At 41.6% G+C, this 14,507-nt stretch overlaps 1 protein-coding gene across 1 annotated transcript in view; it reads left to right on the forward strand.

Moving 5' to 3' along the window:
- The window catches only part of Msh2 (mutS homolog 2), a 47,950-nt gene extending 34,076 nt beyond the window's left edge, over positions 1 to 13,874 (forward strand). The window contains exons 9-16 of the mRNA XM_051175229.1: positions 279 to 402; positions 1,351 to 1,501; positions 3,307 to 3,404; positions 6,387 to 6,632; positions 7,829 to 8,033; positions 9,522 to 9,769; positions 11,446 to 11,624; positions 13,494 to 13,874. Of these exons, the coding sequence (XP_051031186.1) occupies positions 279 to 402; positions 1,351 to 1,501; positions 3,307 to 3,404; positions 6,387 to 6,632; positions 7,829 to 8,033; positions 9,522 to 9,769; positions 11,446 to 11,624; positions 13,494 to 13,661 (1,419 nt within the window). The 3' untranslated portion in view covers positions 13,662 to 13,874. The remainder of the gene's footprint in view (positions 1 to 278; positions 403 to 1,350; positions 1,502 to 3,306; positions 3,405 to 6,386; positions 6,633 to 7,828; positions 8,034 to 9,521; positions 9,770 to 11,445; positions 11,625 to 13,493) is intronic.
- Positions 13,875 to 14,507: the final 633 nt, after the last annotated feature.

Consider the following 14,507-nt stretch of genomic DNA (forward strand, 5'->3'; position numbering starts at 1 on the left):
ATGTTGACAGCTTTTTAGTAGTAAGGGTAGCGTTGGAAATGCATGCATCTTGTTTTGTAGCTATTTGATAAGGTGATTCCTGTGTATCTGAACTCTTAGGCTCCTGTTAAAATCTGTTGATAAGGAGAAGGTTCTCAGTGTTGTCTGAGTGACTCAAGGATGGTCAGTCACGCCAACATTAGCCACATTTACATAAGAAGAAGAAATGATGGGGCGTGCTTCATAAATTCCATCTTCACCTGTTTGTATAATTTATCAGGTGCTTGTTCTGTTTATAGATAGAAAGCCATGAGTTCCTTGTAAAACCTTCATTTGATCCTAACCTGAGTGAGCTAAGAGAAGTAATGGATGGCCTGGAAAAGAAGATGCAGTCTACATTAATAAGTGCAGCCCGGGGTCTTGGTAAGAATGATTTTAGAGGTTCACATTGGTACCCGAGTCTTCTGTCTTCCCACCCTCAAGGGGGCACTTGCCTGGTGCAGACTAATCATTGCTGATGGCAGGTGGTAACTGTTGGGTTCCCTCTGAACATTTTGAGATTCTGCTATTAAAACTTTATTTTTATTTACGCACAGCTCTCTGCTGTGCATTCTCTACAGATCCGATCTGTCTGTAGTTGTTGCTATTAAATTTGGTTCCTATTCTTCAGCCAAGAAATTTCTGTATAGTATTTTTGTTTTTCAGTGTGGTCTGATAATCACTTCGAGTAAAATTATGAGCAGAGGTCACGATAGAAAATTTCACAGATCTTAGGTACATAAAGTTTAGCTGGCAAATCATTGTTTGCTCTGTGAAATTTCCTGTGCTTAACAAGAATAAAGCCTAGTTGTTGTAGACTCTCACTGTCCAGTCAAATTTTTGTTTAGAAATTGCATTTGGCTACTTTCAGTTGTACCCTAGTTTTCAGACTTTCCTCTATTTAACATAGAGAAGCCTGTTCTGGGATGGTGGCCTAGTGGGTAAAAGCATTAACCACCAAGCGGCCTAATGGCTGGCCTTGGACCCACACAGTGGGAAGAGAAGTGACTCCTGTCCTTTGTCCTCCGACCTCCACACATGAACTGTGGCTCACAGTTCCACCTTGGGTGGGTTTGCCTGTATAAAAAGCAACTTCTTCCATGCTAGAGGCAGCATTTATAAAAGAGGCGAAGGATTCCATAGGTCTGTTTCACATAGGTTTCCAATGAAGTGGGGTTTGGATCTTTCCCAGTGAGATAATAGTAATATTTACTATTTCTAGTATGCTGCCTTGTCATAAGTGTGTTGCACTATTCAGATGTAATGGTTTTGACCATTTACACTGAAAAGTGTATGTGTTTATGACCTAATTTTTTCTTTCTGATGATAAAGGATTGAATCCTGGCAAACAGATTAAATTGGATTCCAATGCACAGTTTGGATATTATTTTCGTGTAACCTGCAAGGAAGAGAAAGTCCTTCGCAACAATAAGAACTTCAGCACAGTGGATATTCAGAAGAACGGGATTAAGTTTACCAACAGGTCCGAGGGCATGCCACTCTCTTGTGCATATGATAGTTCGTGGGTTCTCTGACAAAATTTAATGTCCTTGACAAAGAGGCTATTTATTTATTTATTTGACAGAGTCTTTCCTTTATTGTTCACTCTTTAAAAAGCATTGATTAAGAGTTAAGCTTCACTTTCTCCCAAGAAAGTTGTCATATATTCAGCTGTGATAGCCAGGAGTCGTGCTGGGGCCTGGAGTCCCAGCTCCACGAAGGCTGGGGGATTGCAGTGAGTTCAAGGACAGCCCCAGGAGCACAGTGAGATCCTAACTCAAGCAACAAGAACAGAGAGATGTCTCATCATCTTCTAAACAGTTCTAATAGATTGAATTAATTAATTAATGTTTCTGTGTCCATTGAAGCTAGTTTCCCCCTTGTGGTCTGCTTTTTGTCTGCTTAATTTTTTTTACAAAAAGATTTATATCTGTTTTTAAAATTATATTTGGGTATATGTGTCTGCAAATGGCCATGTCCATAAGAGGCTGGAGGCCTTGGACCCTCTGGAGCTGGAATTACAGGTAGCCGGGAGCTGCCTGACATAGATAGGTGTTAGGAGTTGAACTCTGGTCCTGTAAGAGCAGCCAGCACTCTTCAATGCTGAGCTGTCTCTCCAGCCCTCGTCTGTCTACTTTTCTAGGAAAGTTTCAGTATCATTTATCAAGTAGAAAGATCTGCTGTGTTTAGTTGAATATATAAATTAGTTAGGGAGATTCTTAACTGTCTTACTGGAACTGTTCACTGTATTACAGCTTTTATCTTTGCCACTGAAAAAAACTTTTTCCTTTTTAATCTTAGGAAAATTTGGATGGAATTATTCATAGGTAGAAAAGTTTGGGGTTTTTTTTTTTTTTTTTTTTTTTTTTTTTTTTTTTGTCTTTTAAATTCTTTTTGGATTTTCAAGATAGGATTTCTTTGTGTAGCCTTGCTGTCCATTTACTCTTCAGGTTGTGGAAAAGGCGGAGTGCTTGCTATGTGTCTGGCTTTGATCATACCATTATTTTTCTTAAAAGGCTCCAATGACTATCCTTTACTCAGATCAGAATCTTAGACTTATGGCCTCTCTGACCTGGCACCAGCCCACCTCTTCTGTAGCCCAACTCCTCCAGCACCAGTCTGTCTTTGTGACGTGTCCACGTCTTCTCTTTAATTATCCCATTTGCATATTCCATAAGAGTCCTTGTGCGGCTAGCTCCCTCCCACCTCCCCGAGTCCCCCTCTGTTTTCTTTTTAAGACACTGATTTTTATTTCTCTTGTGGGAGGGGTCCCATGCCACAGTGCACACCTGGTGGGCAGAGGACAACTTGTTTTCTGCTGTTGTGTGGGTCCTTGATAGTGAACTCACATCAGACTGGTGGGCACCGCTGCCTGCTGAGCCCCTCACCATCCAGCTTCCATTCTTTTCCTGTAAGTTCACTTTCAAGCTTTCTTCAGTAGTGTGCATTTTAACCTGTAGTTTGGATTTTTGGATTTTTCTGTGACACCTGGTTTTCTTCATCATCATCATCATTTTTTTTTTTTTTTTTCCTCCACTAAGACAGAGTCTCTTACACAGCCCTGGTTGTTCAGGAACTCTGTGAGACCAGGCTGGCCTTGAACTCACAGAGATCTGCCTGCCTGTCACATCACCCGAGTTGGTTGTCCATTTTTCTACTTGTGTTTCCATTTGTAATTTTCATTGTTCAGATGCTTCATAAGACAAATAATGGTTATAGTTTGTATAATACACATTACATCTGGCAAACATTTTGGTATTTTTAGTAATGCCATGTTTTGATTTACAGTGAACTGTCTTCTTTAAATGAAGAATATAATAAAAATAAAGGCGAGTATGAGGAGGCCCAGGACGCCATTGTTAAAGAAATTGTCAACATTTCTTCAGGTAAATTTAGAGCATTGAGTGTTTTCAATATGACCAGTGTGTTTGTTTTAATAGGAAAGTACCAGGATGTCTGGAGATAGTTTGCTATTGTTTTAATTTTCTATTATTGCATTTATTTATCTGTATGTGTTTCATAGATTTTCAATCTAGTCTTCCAACACCATTGGAGGTGGTAGGTTTTTGTTTGAAGGGGCAGTGTGACTCGCTGTATGCTAACTGCTTATAGAATGCCTTGAGTATATGCTTAGTGCAGGGTAGGGAGTGATGTGTGTTAGTCTGAAGGGTTTGGACATAAACTTGCAGAAACATCCAGGAGGCGAGTGCCAGCCGCTTCAACTGTGGGATGATGGCACGAGCAAGGTGATGGAGAGGGCCCATGGCATCACGGTGCTGTGTTCTTGCCCCACGTGTTAACGTGCAGTATAAACAGCAGGTTAGATTAGGCTGATGTGGGGCATTCTTTCTCATGAGTGGACTTAAGGGACAGGCTCTGTTCACGATCACAGGAGAATCAAAGGGACAAACCAACCAAGTCAAAGGCCCAGAGGTGCAGCTGAGAAAAGCCGTAGAGGTCAGGGCTGGGGCAAATGGGAACACTAACTACTGTGAGGTACTGTGACACTGCCATCATGGTCTAGGACATACCGCAGAGTGAGAACACAGGAAGAATTTTTGTTTGTTTATTTATTTTTGAGGACTGTGTGCTGAATTACTTAGGAGTGATGAGTCTTTTAAAAAGCTGTGTGTTTAATTCTGTAAATTGTTTTACTGTTAGGAGTGTTCACAATAAAGCAGAAGAAACACAGAACTTAAGGTTTTATTTTAATATGCTGTATGTATTGGTGCAGAAATGAATGAGATGGCTTATGAAGATTATATTTTTGCTTGGTGATAATCAGGTAACCGAAGCAGAGTAATTTAGTTGATTTGTGTTCTTGAATCTAATTTGCATTTTAAAGAGCCCTACAAGTACTGCTTATTTCAACTGTGAGTCTTCCTCAAAAAACAAAAACAAAAAAAATCAAAGGGTTGGAGGGATAGCTCAGAGGTTTAGAGCACTAGCTGCTCTTCCAGAGGTCCTAAGATCAATTCCCAGCAACCACATGGTGGCTCACAACCATCTGTAATGAGATCTGGTGCCCTTTTCTGGCATACTGGCATAGCCAGAATACTGTATGCATAATAAATAGATGTTTAAAATAAATAAATAAAAACAAAGACTGTTCATTCCCTGAATAGTGAGGTCTGGCTTTTAACCTTTTAATCTGGAGTTTTGTATTTGGAATCGGCCTGAATTAATGCTAACTTTTAAAATGTAGTGGAACATTTTTAGATTTCTTTTTTCTTCTTACTGTCCCTCTCCATGGTTTCAGTTTCTGACCCAGGCTAGTCTCAAAGTTGAGAAAAGATGCTTTTACAACAATTGTAGGGCCTGTGAAATGGCTTGATGGGTAAAGGTGCTTGCTTTAGGATGTGTGGCTTGGGTTTGATTCCTAAGCCCCACATGGCAGAAGGAAAGACTTGTCTACCCCTGAAAGTTGTCCTTTGATGTCCTCATCTGTGCACATGCATGCACACACAATAAATATTTGCATAATTTTAAAATTATAAGTATTTTATTTTGTTTGAGATAGTTTATATTTCAGGCTTCCTTGGGTTCAACATCCTCTTGCCTACCAAGTGTTGAGATTATGGCCCAATTTAACACTTGCATACAGGTCTTCAGAGGCCAGAAGAGGGCATTGGGATCCCTGGAACTGGGGACAGTTGTGAGTTACTCACTGTGATTGCTGGGAACTGAATTCTGTTCCTCTGCAGGAACAGCCAGTGTTCTTAACTACAAAGTTGTCTCTCCAGCCCCAGTGTGGTTGAAAAGTCATGAGGGAGTATAGCACAGTTGTAAAGAGTTTGTCTAACATGCACAGAGCCCTGGCTTAGTCCTGTTGTTTTGAAATACATCTATTTCAGAAAGTACTACGCTAATGGTTAAGTAATTCCTAGGGGTTCTTATTGCGTTCTGATAATAAAATGTAAAGCCTTCATTTTCTTGCTGTTCCTTCCAAACAATAAAAAAATAAGAGCATAATTTTATATATAAGATGGGAATTAATTATTAGCATCAAAACATTACTCTTATGTAGAACAAGATACAATTGAAATGTTTGGGCGTGATAGCACATGCTCTTAATCTCCTCACTCTGGAGGCAGAAGTAGTCAGATCTCAGAGTTCAAGGCCAGCCTGGCCTACATATTGAGACTGTATTTAAAAAACCAGAATTTTGAAGCAAATTCAGAAAATCTTATGTATTCCTGAAGGACTATCCAGACGCACTGATACTGATGTCTGCATGATAGATTATGAGATGTGGATTTGCCGTGTCAGTCACTCTACCCTGTTAGCATTTACGCATTTTGACCATTGCTGTCTTCACCTCTCTTGTCTAGCCTGTGATAGGGAGTTGTATGTGATAGCTTTTGGTCCTGCTGCTGTGGCAGAGCAGAGTCATAGAAGTGTGTTAAACTGAAACCCTGCATGTGCCATTGGGCGGAGTGAAGCTCAGCTACTATTCTTATAGTCTGCTTGTGCTTGCTCGCTTCTTGTGGTGACCCTACCATTGTCATCACACATACATACATTTAACAACATGTTGAGTTTTGGGCTTTTTTTTTTTTACATGACTATTTATTTGGTGTACATTGGTGTTTTGTCTACATGTATGTATGTCTGTGAGGGTGTTGGATCCCCTGGAACTGGAGTTACAGAAAGGTGTGTTGGGAATTGAACCTGGGTCCTCCGGAAGAACAGCCAGTGCTCTTAACCACTGAGCCAATTCTCCAGCCCCAAATTTCAGGCTTCTTTTCATATTTTATTATAGCAAACTTGATAATTTTTTTAAAAGGTCTTGAGCTAAATTTTTATTATAAGGTGTGTCTTTATTATTTGATAATCCTACATACATGCCCTGTTTCATGTTTTTACAGGCTACGTAGAGCCAATGCAGACGCTCAATGACGTGTTAGCTCAGTTAGACGCTGTGGTCAGCTTTGCTCACGTCTCAAATGGAGCACCCGTTCCTTACGTGCGGCCAGTCATCTTGGAGAAGGGCAAAGGAAGAATTATACTGAAGGCCTCCAGGCACGCTTGTGTTGAAGTTCAAGATGAAGTTGCGTTTATTCCAAATGATGTGCACTTTGAGAAAGACAAACAGATGTTCCACATCATTACTGGTAGATCTGTTATTGTTGTTTTTTGGTTTTCAACACAGGGTTTCTCTGTGTAGCCCTGGCTGTCCTGGATAGACCAGGCTGGCTTCAAACTCACAAAAATCAGCCTACCTCTGCCTCCTGAGTGCTGGGATTAAAGACATGCACCACCACTACCCAGCTGGTAAAATTTGTTTAAGGAGTTGGGGGAGAAAGGGACAAACCAAAAACCTACTCTCTGGGCTTTGTGTGAAGGGCTAACGCTTATTTATATATTTGTTTATTTACTTATTTACTTACTTATTAATTAAATGCTGGAATGAAAATGTGTTTTAAGTTGATGAAGACAGTCTCTGTTCTGACATTAGAGAATGAATGTATCTCTTGGGTTCTTAATACTTTCAGATCCTGATTAGAAGGAAGATTTTTGGGGTAGCTGAAGTTTAGGACAGACATAATATTGTATGGATTAAAAAAAAAAAACTTGTGTTTCAGGTGTTCAGAGCATTTTAAAACAAGCATTGTTTCACTCAAAAAGCTCATCAGAGTCAGTCTTTGGAAGATGGGATAGGAATTCTTCCTTAGCTTAGGCTAGCAGTCCCTTTAAGATGTAGCACTGTGTTCATATTCATTCAAAAGGTAGCTAGACTGTTTTGAGAGATGGGTGATCAGATCCAGAGTGCAGGAAACAATAGGAAAGTAACAGTTATACAGAGAGTGATGACAAGATTCTATCATTTCCCTAAGTGGGCATTTAAATTGTTAACCTAACTTAAGCAAGGAAATTGTATTTGCCAAAAGAAGGGTTGTGTATTGTGGAGTTTATGTGATACGAAGAGTTGGCCCAGACTGATTATTCATTACTAGCCCTCTTATTAATGATAATGTTATTGACTAATCAGTTGCGTATACTCTTGACATCATTAAATTAGCCTGTAGGTATCTTTGGGCCGGGTAATATATGTAGATAGTCAAGCTCCAGGTTAGCTGTGTTTTAGGACCGGTCTCCTGTTAAAGGGCTCTGTGTAGGTTTGTCTAAAGAAACTAAGAACATCACATTTGGAGGCTGTGACTTTGCATGCTTTTCTGATGGCTTGTGTGTCTGATTGGCATATTATAATGACTTATGTAATCTTCAGTTACAGTTTTAAACTACTAGTATCTTAATTGTTAGTGGAAGAAATCAATAGTCTTGCTTTTTGATATAATTCATTTTATAGGTCCCAATATGGGAGGTAAATCAACATACATCCGTCAGACTGGCGTGATTGCACTCATGGCCCAAATTGGGTGTTTTGTGCCCTGTGAGTCAGCAGAGGTGTCCATTTTGGATTGCATCCTGGCTCGAGTTGGGGCTGGTGACAGTCAGCTAAAAGGTGTTTCCACATTCATGGCTGAAATGCTAGAGACTGCGTCTATCCTCAGGTACGTGTGAGTCCTAGACCCCTGAAAATGGAGACTTGGGGCCCCATTTTGTGTGAAGTACATTTGTGGATGCATCTGTAATGTGTGACTGGCATTCTTAGTTTAGTGATTGTTTTTCTGTGAACTATATGTACTTTATATTATCTTCAAAGGGTGATCGGAGCCTGGATGCCTGCTGTCCCGGCTATGTAGTAGACAGGGAGGAACTCAATTTTAGTTGTTTGAGATCAGCTTGGGCAGCATAGCAAGTATCTAAAAACAGAACAAGGGAAACAGCTTGTAATCTTTTAAAAACAAAGTTCTTGGGCCAGAGAGATGGCTCAACAGTTACGAGTACTTAGTGCTCTTGCAGAGGACCTGGGTTGGTTTCCAGCACCCACATGGTTGTGCACAACTGTGTGTAACACTAGTTGCAGAGGTGTAGTTGTAGTTTTAACACATCTGATGCCTCCAGCCAACACGTGTTCCTGTGTGGCCATGGTGCACATACATATACTGTAGCACACACAGATACACTACATAAAATAAATATTAAAGCTCTTACTGTTCACAACACCTGGAACAGTCCTTCTTGTCCTTTGTTCAAATCCTTTCTTAACCTTAACGTTCTTTTTTAACGTACATTGGTGTTTTGCCATGGATGCCAGGTCCCTTGGAACTGGAGTTAGGACAGTTGTGAGCTGCTGCGTGGGTGCTGGGAGCTGAACCTGGAAGAGCAGCCAGTGCTTTTAAACACTAAGCCATCTCTCCAGCCCAGTTCTTTAAAGTTCTGATGGTAAAAGTACTTCTTCACTGATGGGTTTTATGGTCATGTGTTTATTTGCTCTTTTCCCTATTGCTCTTTTAAAGGGAGCTGAAATCCTTTGTGTGGTTGCAGTTTAACGCTAATGATTGTTTTAATAATTATTGATCAATAAGTCTATATTACTTTAAATTTTCAAAAATGAGGTGGCAATTGACAGAGAAATAAATGTGGGGAGTGGTGGCACACGCCTTTAATCCCAGCACTTGGGAGGCAGTAGTAGTCGGATCTCTGTGAGTTCGAGGCCAGCCTGGTCCGTATAATGACCTTTAGGATAGCCAGGACTACAAAGACAGATCCTGTCTTAAAAAGCAGACAGAGACAGAGACAGACTGTCAGACTCGATGATGTGGATTCATGTGTGCTATGGCTGTGTTCAACAAATACTGTGCTGTAGACATCCACTATCCCTGGCTCTTTTAGTGTTTCCCCTCTTCCACGATGATCCCTGAACTTGTGTGTGTGTGTGTGTGTGTGTGTGTGTGTGTGTATGTGTATGATTTCTCGAGACAGGACTTCTGTGTAACAGCTCTGGCTATCCTGTCCTGGAACTTAGTCTGTAGTCCAGGCTGGCCTCGAACTCAGAGATCTGACTACCCCTGGTTCCTGAGTGCTGGGATTAAAGGCGTATGGCCACCACACTAGGCTCTGAACTACATTTTATGTCCTGTAATTATGCATTTCAGGTCAGCAACCAAAGATTCCTTAATAATCATTGACGAACTGGGAAGAGGAACCTCTACATATGATGGATTTGGCTTAGCATGGGCTATATCAGAGTATATTGCAACGAAGATTGGTGCCTTTTGCATGTTTGCAACCCATTTTCATGAACTTACTGCTTTGGCCAGCCAGATACCAACTGTCAATAATCTGCACGTCACAGCACTAACTAGTGAAGACACCTTAACTATGCTTTACCAAGTGAAAAAAGGTGGGTGTGCACAACCTGACGGGGATTTGTGTCTGAAGTGGTACCCCTTGAACTATTCATTCTCCATGGTTGTTCTTTTGAGATTTATTTATTTTATTGCATTGATATTTAGCCTATTTGTATGTCTGTGTGATGGTGTCAGATCTCCTGGAACTGGAGTTATAGGCAGTTGTGAGCTGCTATGTGGGTGCTAGGAAGTGGACCCTCCAGGTCCTCTGGAAGGACAGTCAATGCTCTTAACTGCTTAGCCATCTTTACTGGGGGCTGTCTAGTGTAGAGACAAGAGCAGTATAGATTATGTGCATGAGAATGCTAAAGAGGAGAGGGTGTAAGGACTCAGGCATTACCCTGGTCTGCCCCTGTCACCTGGCAGAATGCACTCAGGCAGTACTCTGGTCAGCTCAGGGTTCCATGAGTACTGATCTGCAAGCAGGTGTAAAGGACCCTTTAAAAGTCAGACCCCTGCCCACTTAAGCTCTCTTTTGCTCCAGCCCCCACCCCCCCTTCTGTTCCTGGAGCCTCTATGTCTCTTCCCTTCCCCCTCACTCTCCTTTCTAAATAAACTCATTCAAGCTCTGTCTGCTTGGCCTGTTAGTCCCTCGCCTCGGTCACCCTCACCTGCTATGGAACCTGCTATGCTCTCTCATGTGGTACCTTACCTTGGGACCCCACTCACTCCAGACCCCCATGAGGGACCACCCCCACCCCCTTCTCCAGCCTTTATTCCTATAACCGTAACAAAAGAACAACAGAGGGGTTGGTTTATTACATGTGCATTTGAACCTGATGAGTTCAGATGCCCTGACACAGTTCACAGTGGCTCTGGAGGGTTCATCTGCTGGAGTGACATCCTTCTGGAAAATCTGGTTGTGATCTAGCCCCCCTCGTATTACTGAGTCGATGATGCTAACTTCCTGGGAGGCATTGGGAGGTTTCTTTGTCATATCAGATGATTATTTTTGCCAGTCATCAGAATGTCTGTATTGATTTTCCGTGAACATGTTTTGTTCTTGCTACTGTTCATGTAGTCTTGATGCTTTCCTTTTGGTTGTTTTTGCTGTGATGGGAACTATTTTGAGTTACTGTGTTTGCATTATTGCTGGAGAAAACAGTATTTGTAGTAGATGTGGCTTTCAGCATGACAGTCTGGTCCTGCTTTCAAATCACTATTTGTATGTTGTGTGCCACAGAAGTGGCTTTGGAACTCTTCCGGGCTAGGTGAGTGTGGCACAGAGAGAAAGGAAGTGAGTTCCCCCTCATTGTGGATGTGCTAGCAGATACGTGTCCATGCATCTAGTTGAGCAGTGTCCAGCTCTAGATAAGAGTGTGGGGGATAAATAAGTAGACCTAGTATTTTTTTAAACAGTTGGTACATAGTTGAGGCACAGCAGCTTTGTAGTAGCATCACTGATAATGCAGCTGCAGTCTCCGAGTTCACTTGTTACTTGGGTCGAACGTTTTCGTCACCATCTGTTTGCAGTGACGCACAGTGAGAGAGAGGATGTGAGCCAGGTTGTGGAGATTCATTGAAGTTTTATCTGAGGTGCCCTGAACAGCTTGGCTAATGTATTTGAAATCATCTAAAATTGTGTTTTCTAATGTGACAATACAAAGGACACCCCGTTAACATAACTGCTTTTCCTTTCTCCCCTCCCATCTACCCACCTTTCCCATAGGTGTCTGTGATCAGAGTTTTGGGATTCACGTGGCTGAGCTCGCTAATTTCCCTCAGCATGTGATAGAGTGCGCCAGACAAAAGGCTCTGGAGCTTGAGGAGTTTCAGAACATTGGGACCTCACAGGGACGTGACGGAGAAATGGAACCGGCCGCAAAGAAGTGCTATCTGGAGAGAGAGGTTGGTTGTCTGGGCTTTAGTTCTGTTGTGTATCAGAGCCTCCCTATAGGATTTCAGTACTTGCTTCCAGTCATTCCTATTGGCTCATATTTCTTAGCATAACCAAAACCCATCCCTGGGTTGTTTGTTGTTGGGTTGTTTGCTTTTGAAATAGAATCTCATCATATTGTTTTGGCTGGGATTCACTGTTGAGACTGGGCTGACCCGGAACTCATAGAGATCCACCTGCCTCTGCTTCCCGAGTGCTGGAATTAAACATGTGAAACACCACACACACACACACACACACACACACACACAGACCTCTTGCTCCTTCTCCTCTCTCTCATTTCTGTACCATATACCTTTGTGTGATGGAAGGATAAGACCTGGAGTAGAGTCACATGATAGAGTACCTGCTTAACATGCACAAGTATCTGGATCCAGCTCCTATCATCCCCACACTGCCCCTCAGCTCCTGTCACCCCTATACTGTGCCCCCCAGCTCCTGTCTGTCATCCCCACATAGCTTTAGCTTTTACCTGGTTTTTTTTTTTTTTTTTTTTTCCCTAAATAAATAGTTGCTGTACAAAAAGGAAAAATAAAATTTGCTCATAATTTCAGGTGGGGAAAGCCACCATCCTGAGCTTGGAATGGGTTTGCATCTGTCCTTCCCTGAGTGTATCAAACTCCCAGGTCCTGATGCTTGGAATTAGACAGGCTGTTTTATGCAATTCCTGGTTTCCAAGAAAGCCGAAATCAAAAAGACATGTCTGGAAAAGTTTTAAAGCTAAAGGAGACAACATTTTTACTGCTCTTAGTATAGGCTTTTGTCTTTGTTTTTAGAAAGTACATTTTTGTGTTTTGGCTATGCTGGAGTTTGAATTTCCTAGAGGGTCGGGGAGAGGGAGAGGAGGAGAGTCTTTGCCTATATGCTACCATTTGGTTCTCTTGTGTGAACATGGGCCGTTGAGTTCTGCTTCACCTGCTATAACACATTACACAGTACCTAGTCTTGCTTGAGACCTGCTGTAGATTTCTTGAATCCTCACAACAAATGTGTGAAGTTGATAATATCCCCATTTGTAGATGAAGAGTGTGAGTTAAGAAATTTGCCCTAAAAAGTAATAACCGTCCCCTTTGGTACAACACTTGAGCAGTAAATAGAAATGGAAACACTCTATGTGCACACGTACGTGTGTGTGTGTGTGTGTGTGTGTGTGTGTGTGTGTGTGTGTGTGTGTAAGAGGAAATTTCATTGCCTAAAGTATGCCTTAGAAACCTTAAGTTCTTTTTCCCCTGAGTAAATCCCATGTCATTTAAAGCAGAGGGCTTGAAGAACTACTAAATCTCAATTCCTTATCATCCGAGAATAGAGTATAAATGTTGCTGGGTGGTGGCACACACTTTTAATCCCAACACTCAGGATGCAGGAGCAGGTGAATCTTCTCTGAATTCAAGGCCAGCCTGGTCTGCAGAGCAAGTTCCAGTCAAGGCTACACAGAGAAACCCTGTCTTGAGAAACAAAACAAGTACAAATGTCTTATTAAAGACTTTCTCTGGAGAAATTCATAGCAGTCAAGGGCTTTGTGACTCTAAGAATTGCTTACCCACTTATCATGATAAAAATGTTTGCTAAACATCAACTAGCACATTTAGCTCAAAGCTAAGGAAAGAGGCGTTAGCTCCGGCAGGCTGGAGGAAGAGTGCTTGCTGCTTCCCAGAGATCCCGGTTGGTTCCCAGCACTCAGTCCAGAGGACCCAACACCATCCTCTGGCCTCTAAGGCACCCATCATACAGACACATGACTAAAAATAAATCTTTAAAAGGAAGAGTGCATTACTGCCCAAAGTGACTTATAATGACGATGGGACATGTGTGTCTTTCAGCAAGGTGAGAAAATTATTATGGAGTTCCTGTCCAAGGTGAAGCAAGTGCCCTTTACTGACATGTCGGAGGAGACTATCACAATGAAGCTGAAACAACTGAAAGCCGAGGTGGTCGCAAAGAACAACAGTTTTGTAAATGAAATCATTTCTCGAATAAAGGTCACATGAGAGAACGAAGACCAGCAGATGCAGATAATAAGGAGAAGCTCATCTTTGTGGAGTTCTCTGTAATGCTTACCACCAGGACCTGGGGACGGCAGTGTACCACAGTAGTTGATGATACTTTAAACGCTTTCAGAAATGTTCTGAAGTTGAGATCTGTAACTGGGTACTGTAAAGCAATATGCTGAGTTTTATAAATAAAATTGTGTAGTTTGTAGAGTTTGGGGTGCCCTGTATTTCTTTGTAATGTGACTTTTTATACATTTACTCTACTAATGTTACCTGTAGCAAGAGTTCTAATAGGTCTCAATAAAAGCCCGGAGTCAGATATAGGGGGAATGCTGCAAGATCACAGAGATGAAGAAGCAAGCCACACCGTCTTTGCTTGGCTAACTTAACAGCGGAAAGACTGAGCTCCTGTCTCCTCCCGCCTTATCACGTACTCTCTCTGCCCAGCAATACCACTTCCTGTCTGTCTGTACAGACCTCCAGACCTCTATGCTTAACAACTAGCTAGCTCTGCCTTCTGATCTTCAATCTCTGTTTATTAGAGTATAACAAGATATCACCATGGTTATCTATAGACCTTGTACAAATAAATATGAAAACGGGCCATGAATGTCTGCACACATACATGATAATTAAAAAAAAAAAATCGTAAGTCTTGTGTGATTGCACACACCTTTAATTCCAGTATATGGAGAACAGAGGCAGAAAGCTCTCTTGAGTTGGAATACATAATGAGACCCTGCCTCAGAGTTCTTGATTAACTGGTTAACAACAAAATGGGCAAGAGACCTGAACAGATGTCTTTCCCAAGAAAATAGATAATGGATGATAAGCCAGTGAGAA

The sequence above is a fragment of the Phodopus roborovskii genome, unplaced genomic scaffold (assembly GCF_943737965.1).
Source record: "Phodopus roborovskii unplaced genomic scaffold, PHOROB, whole genome shotgun sequence".
Classification (NCBI taxonomy): domain Eukaryota; kingdom Metazoa; phylum Chordata; class Mammalia; order Rodentia; family Cricetidae; genus Phodopus; species Phodopus roborovskii.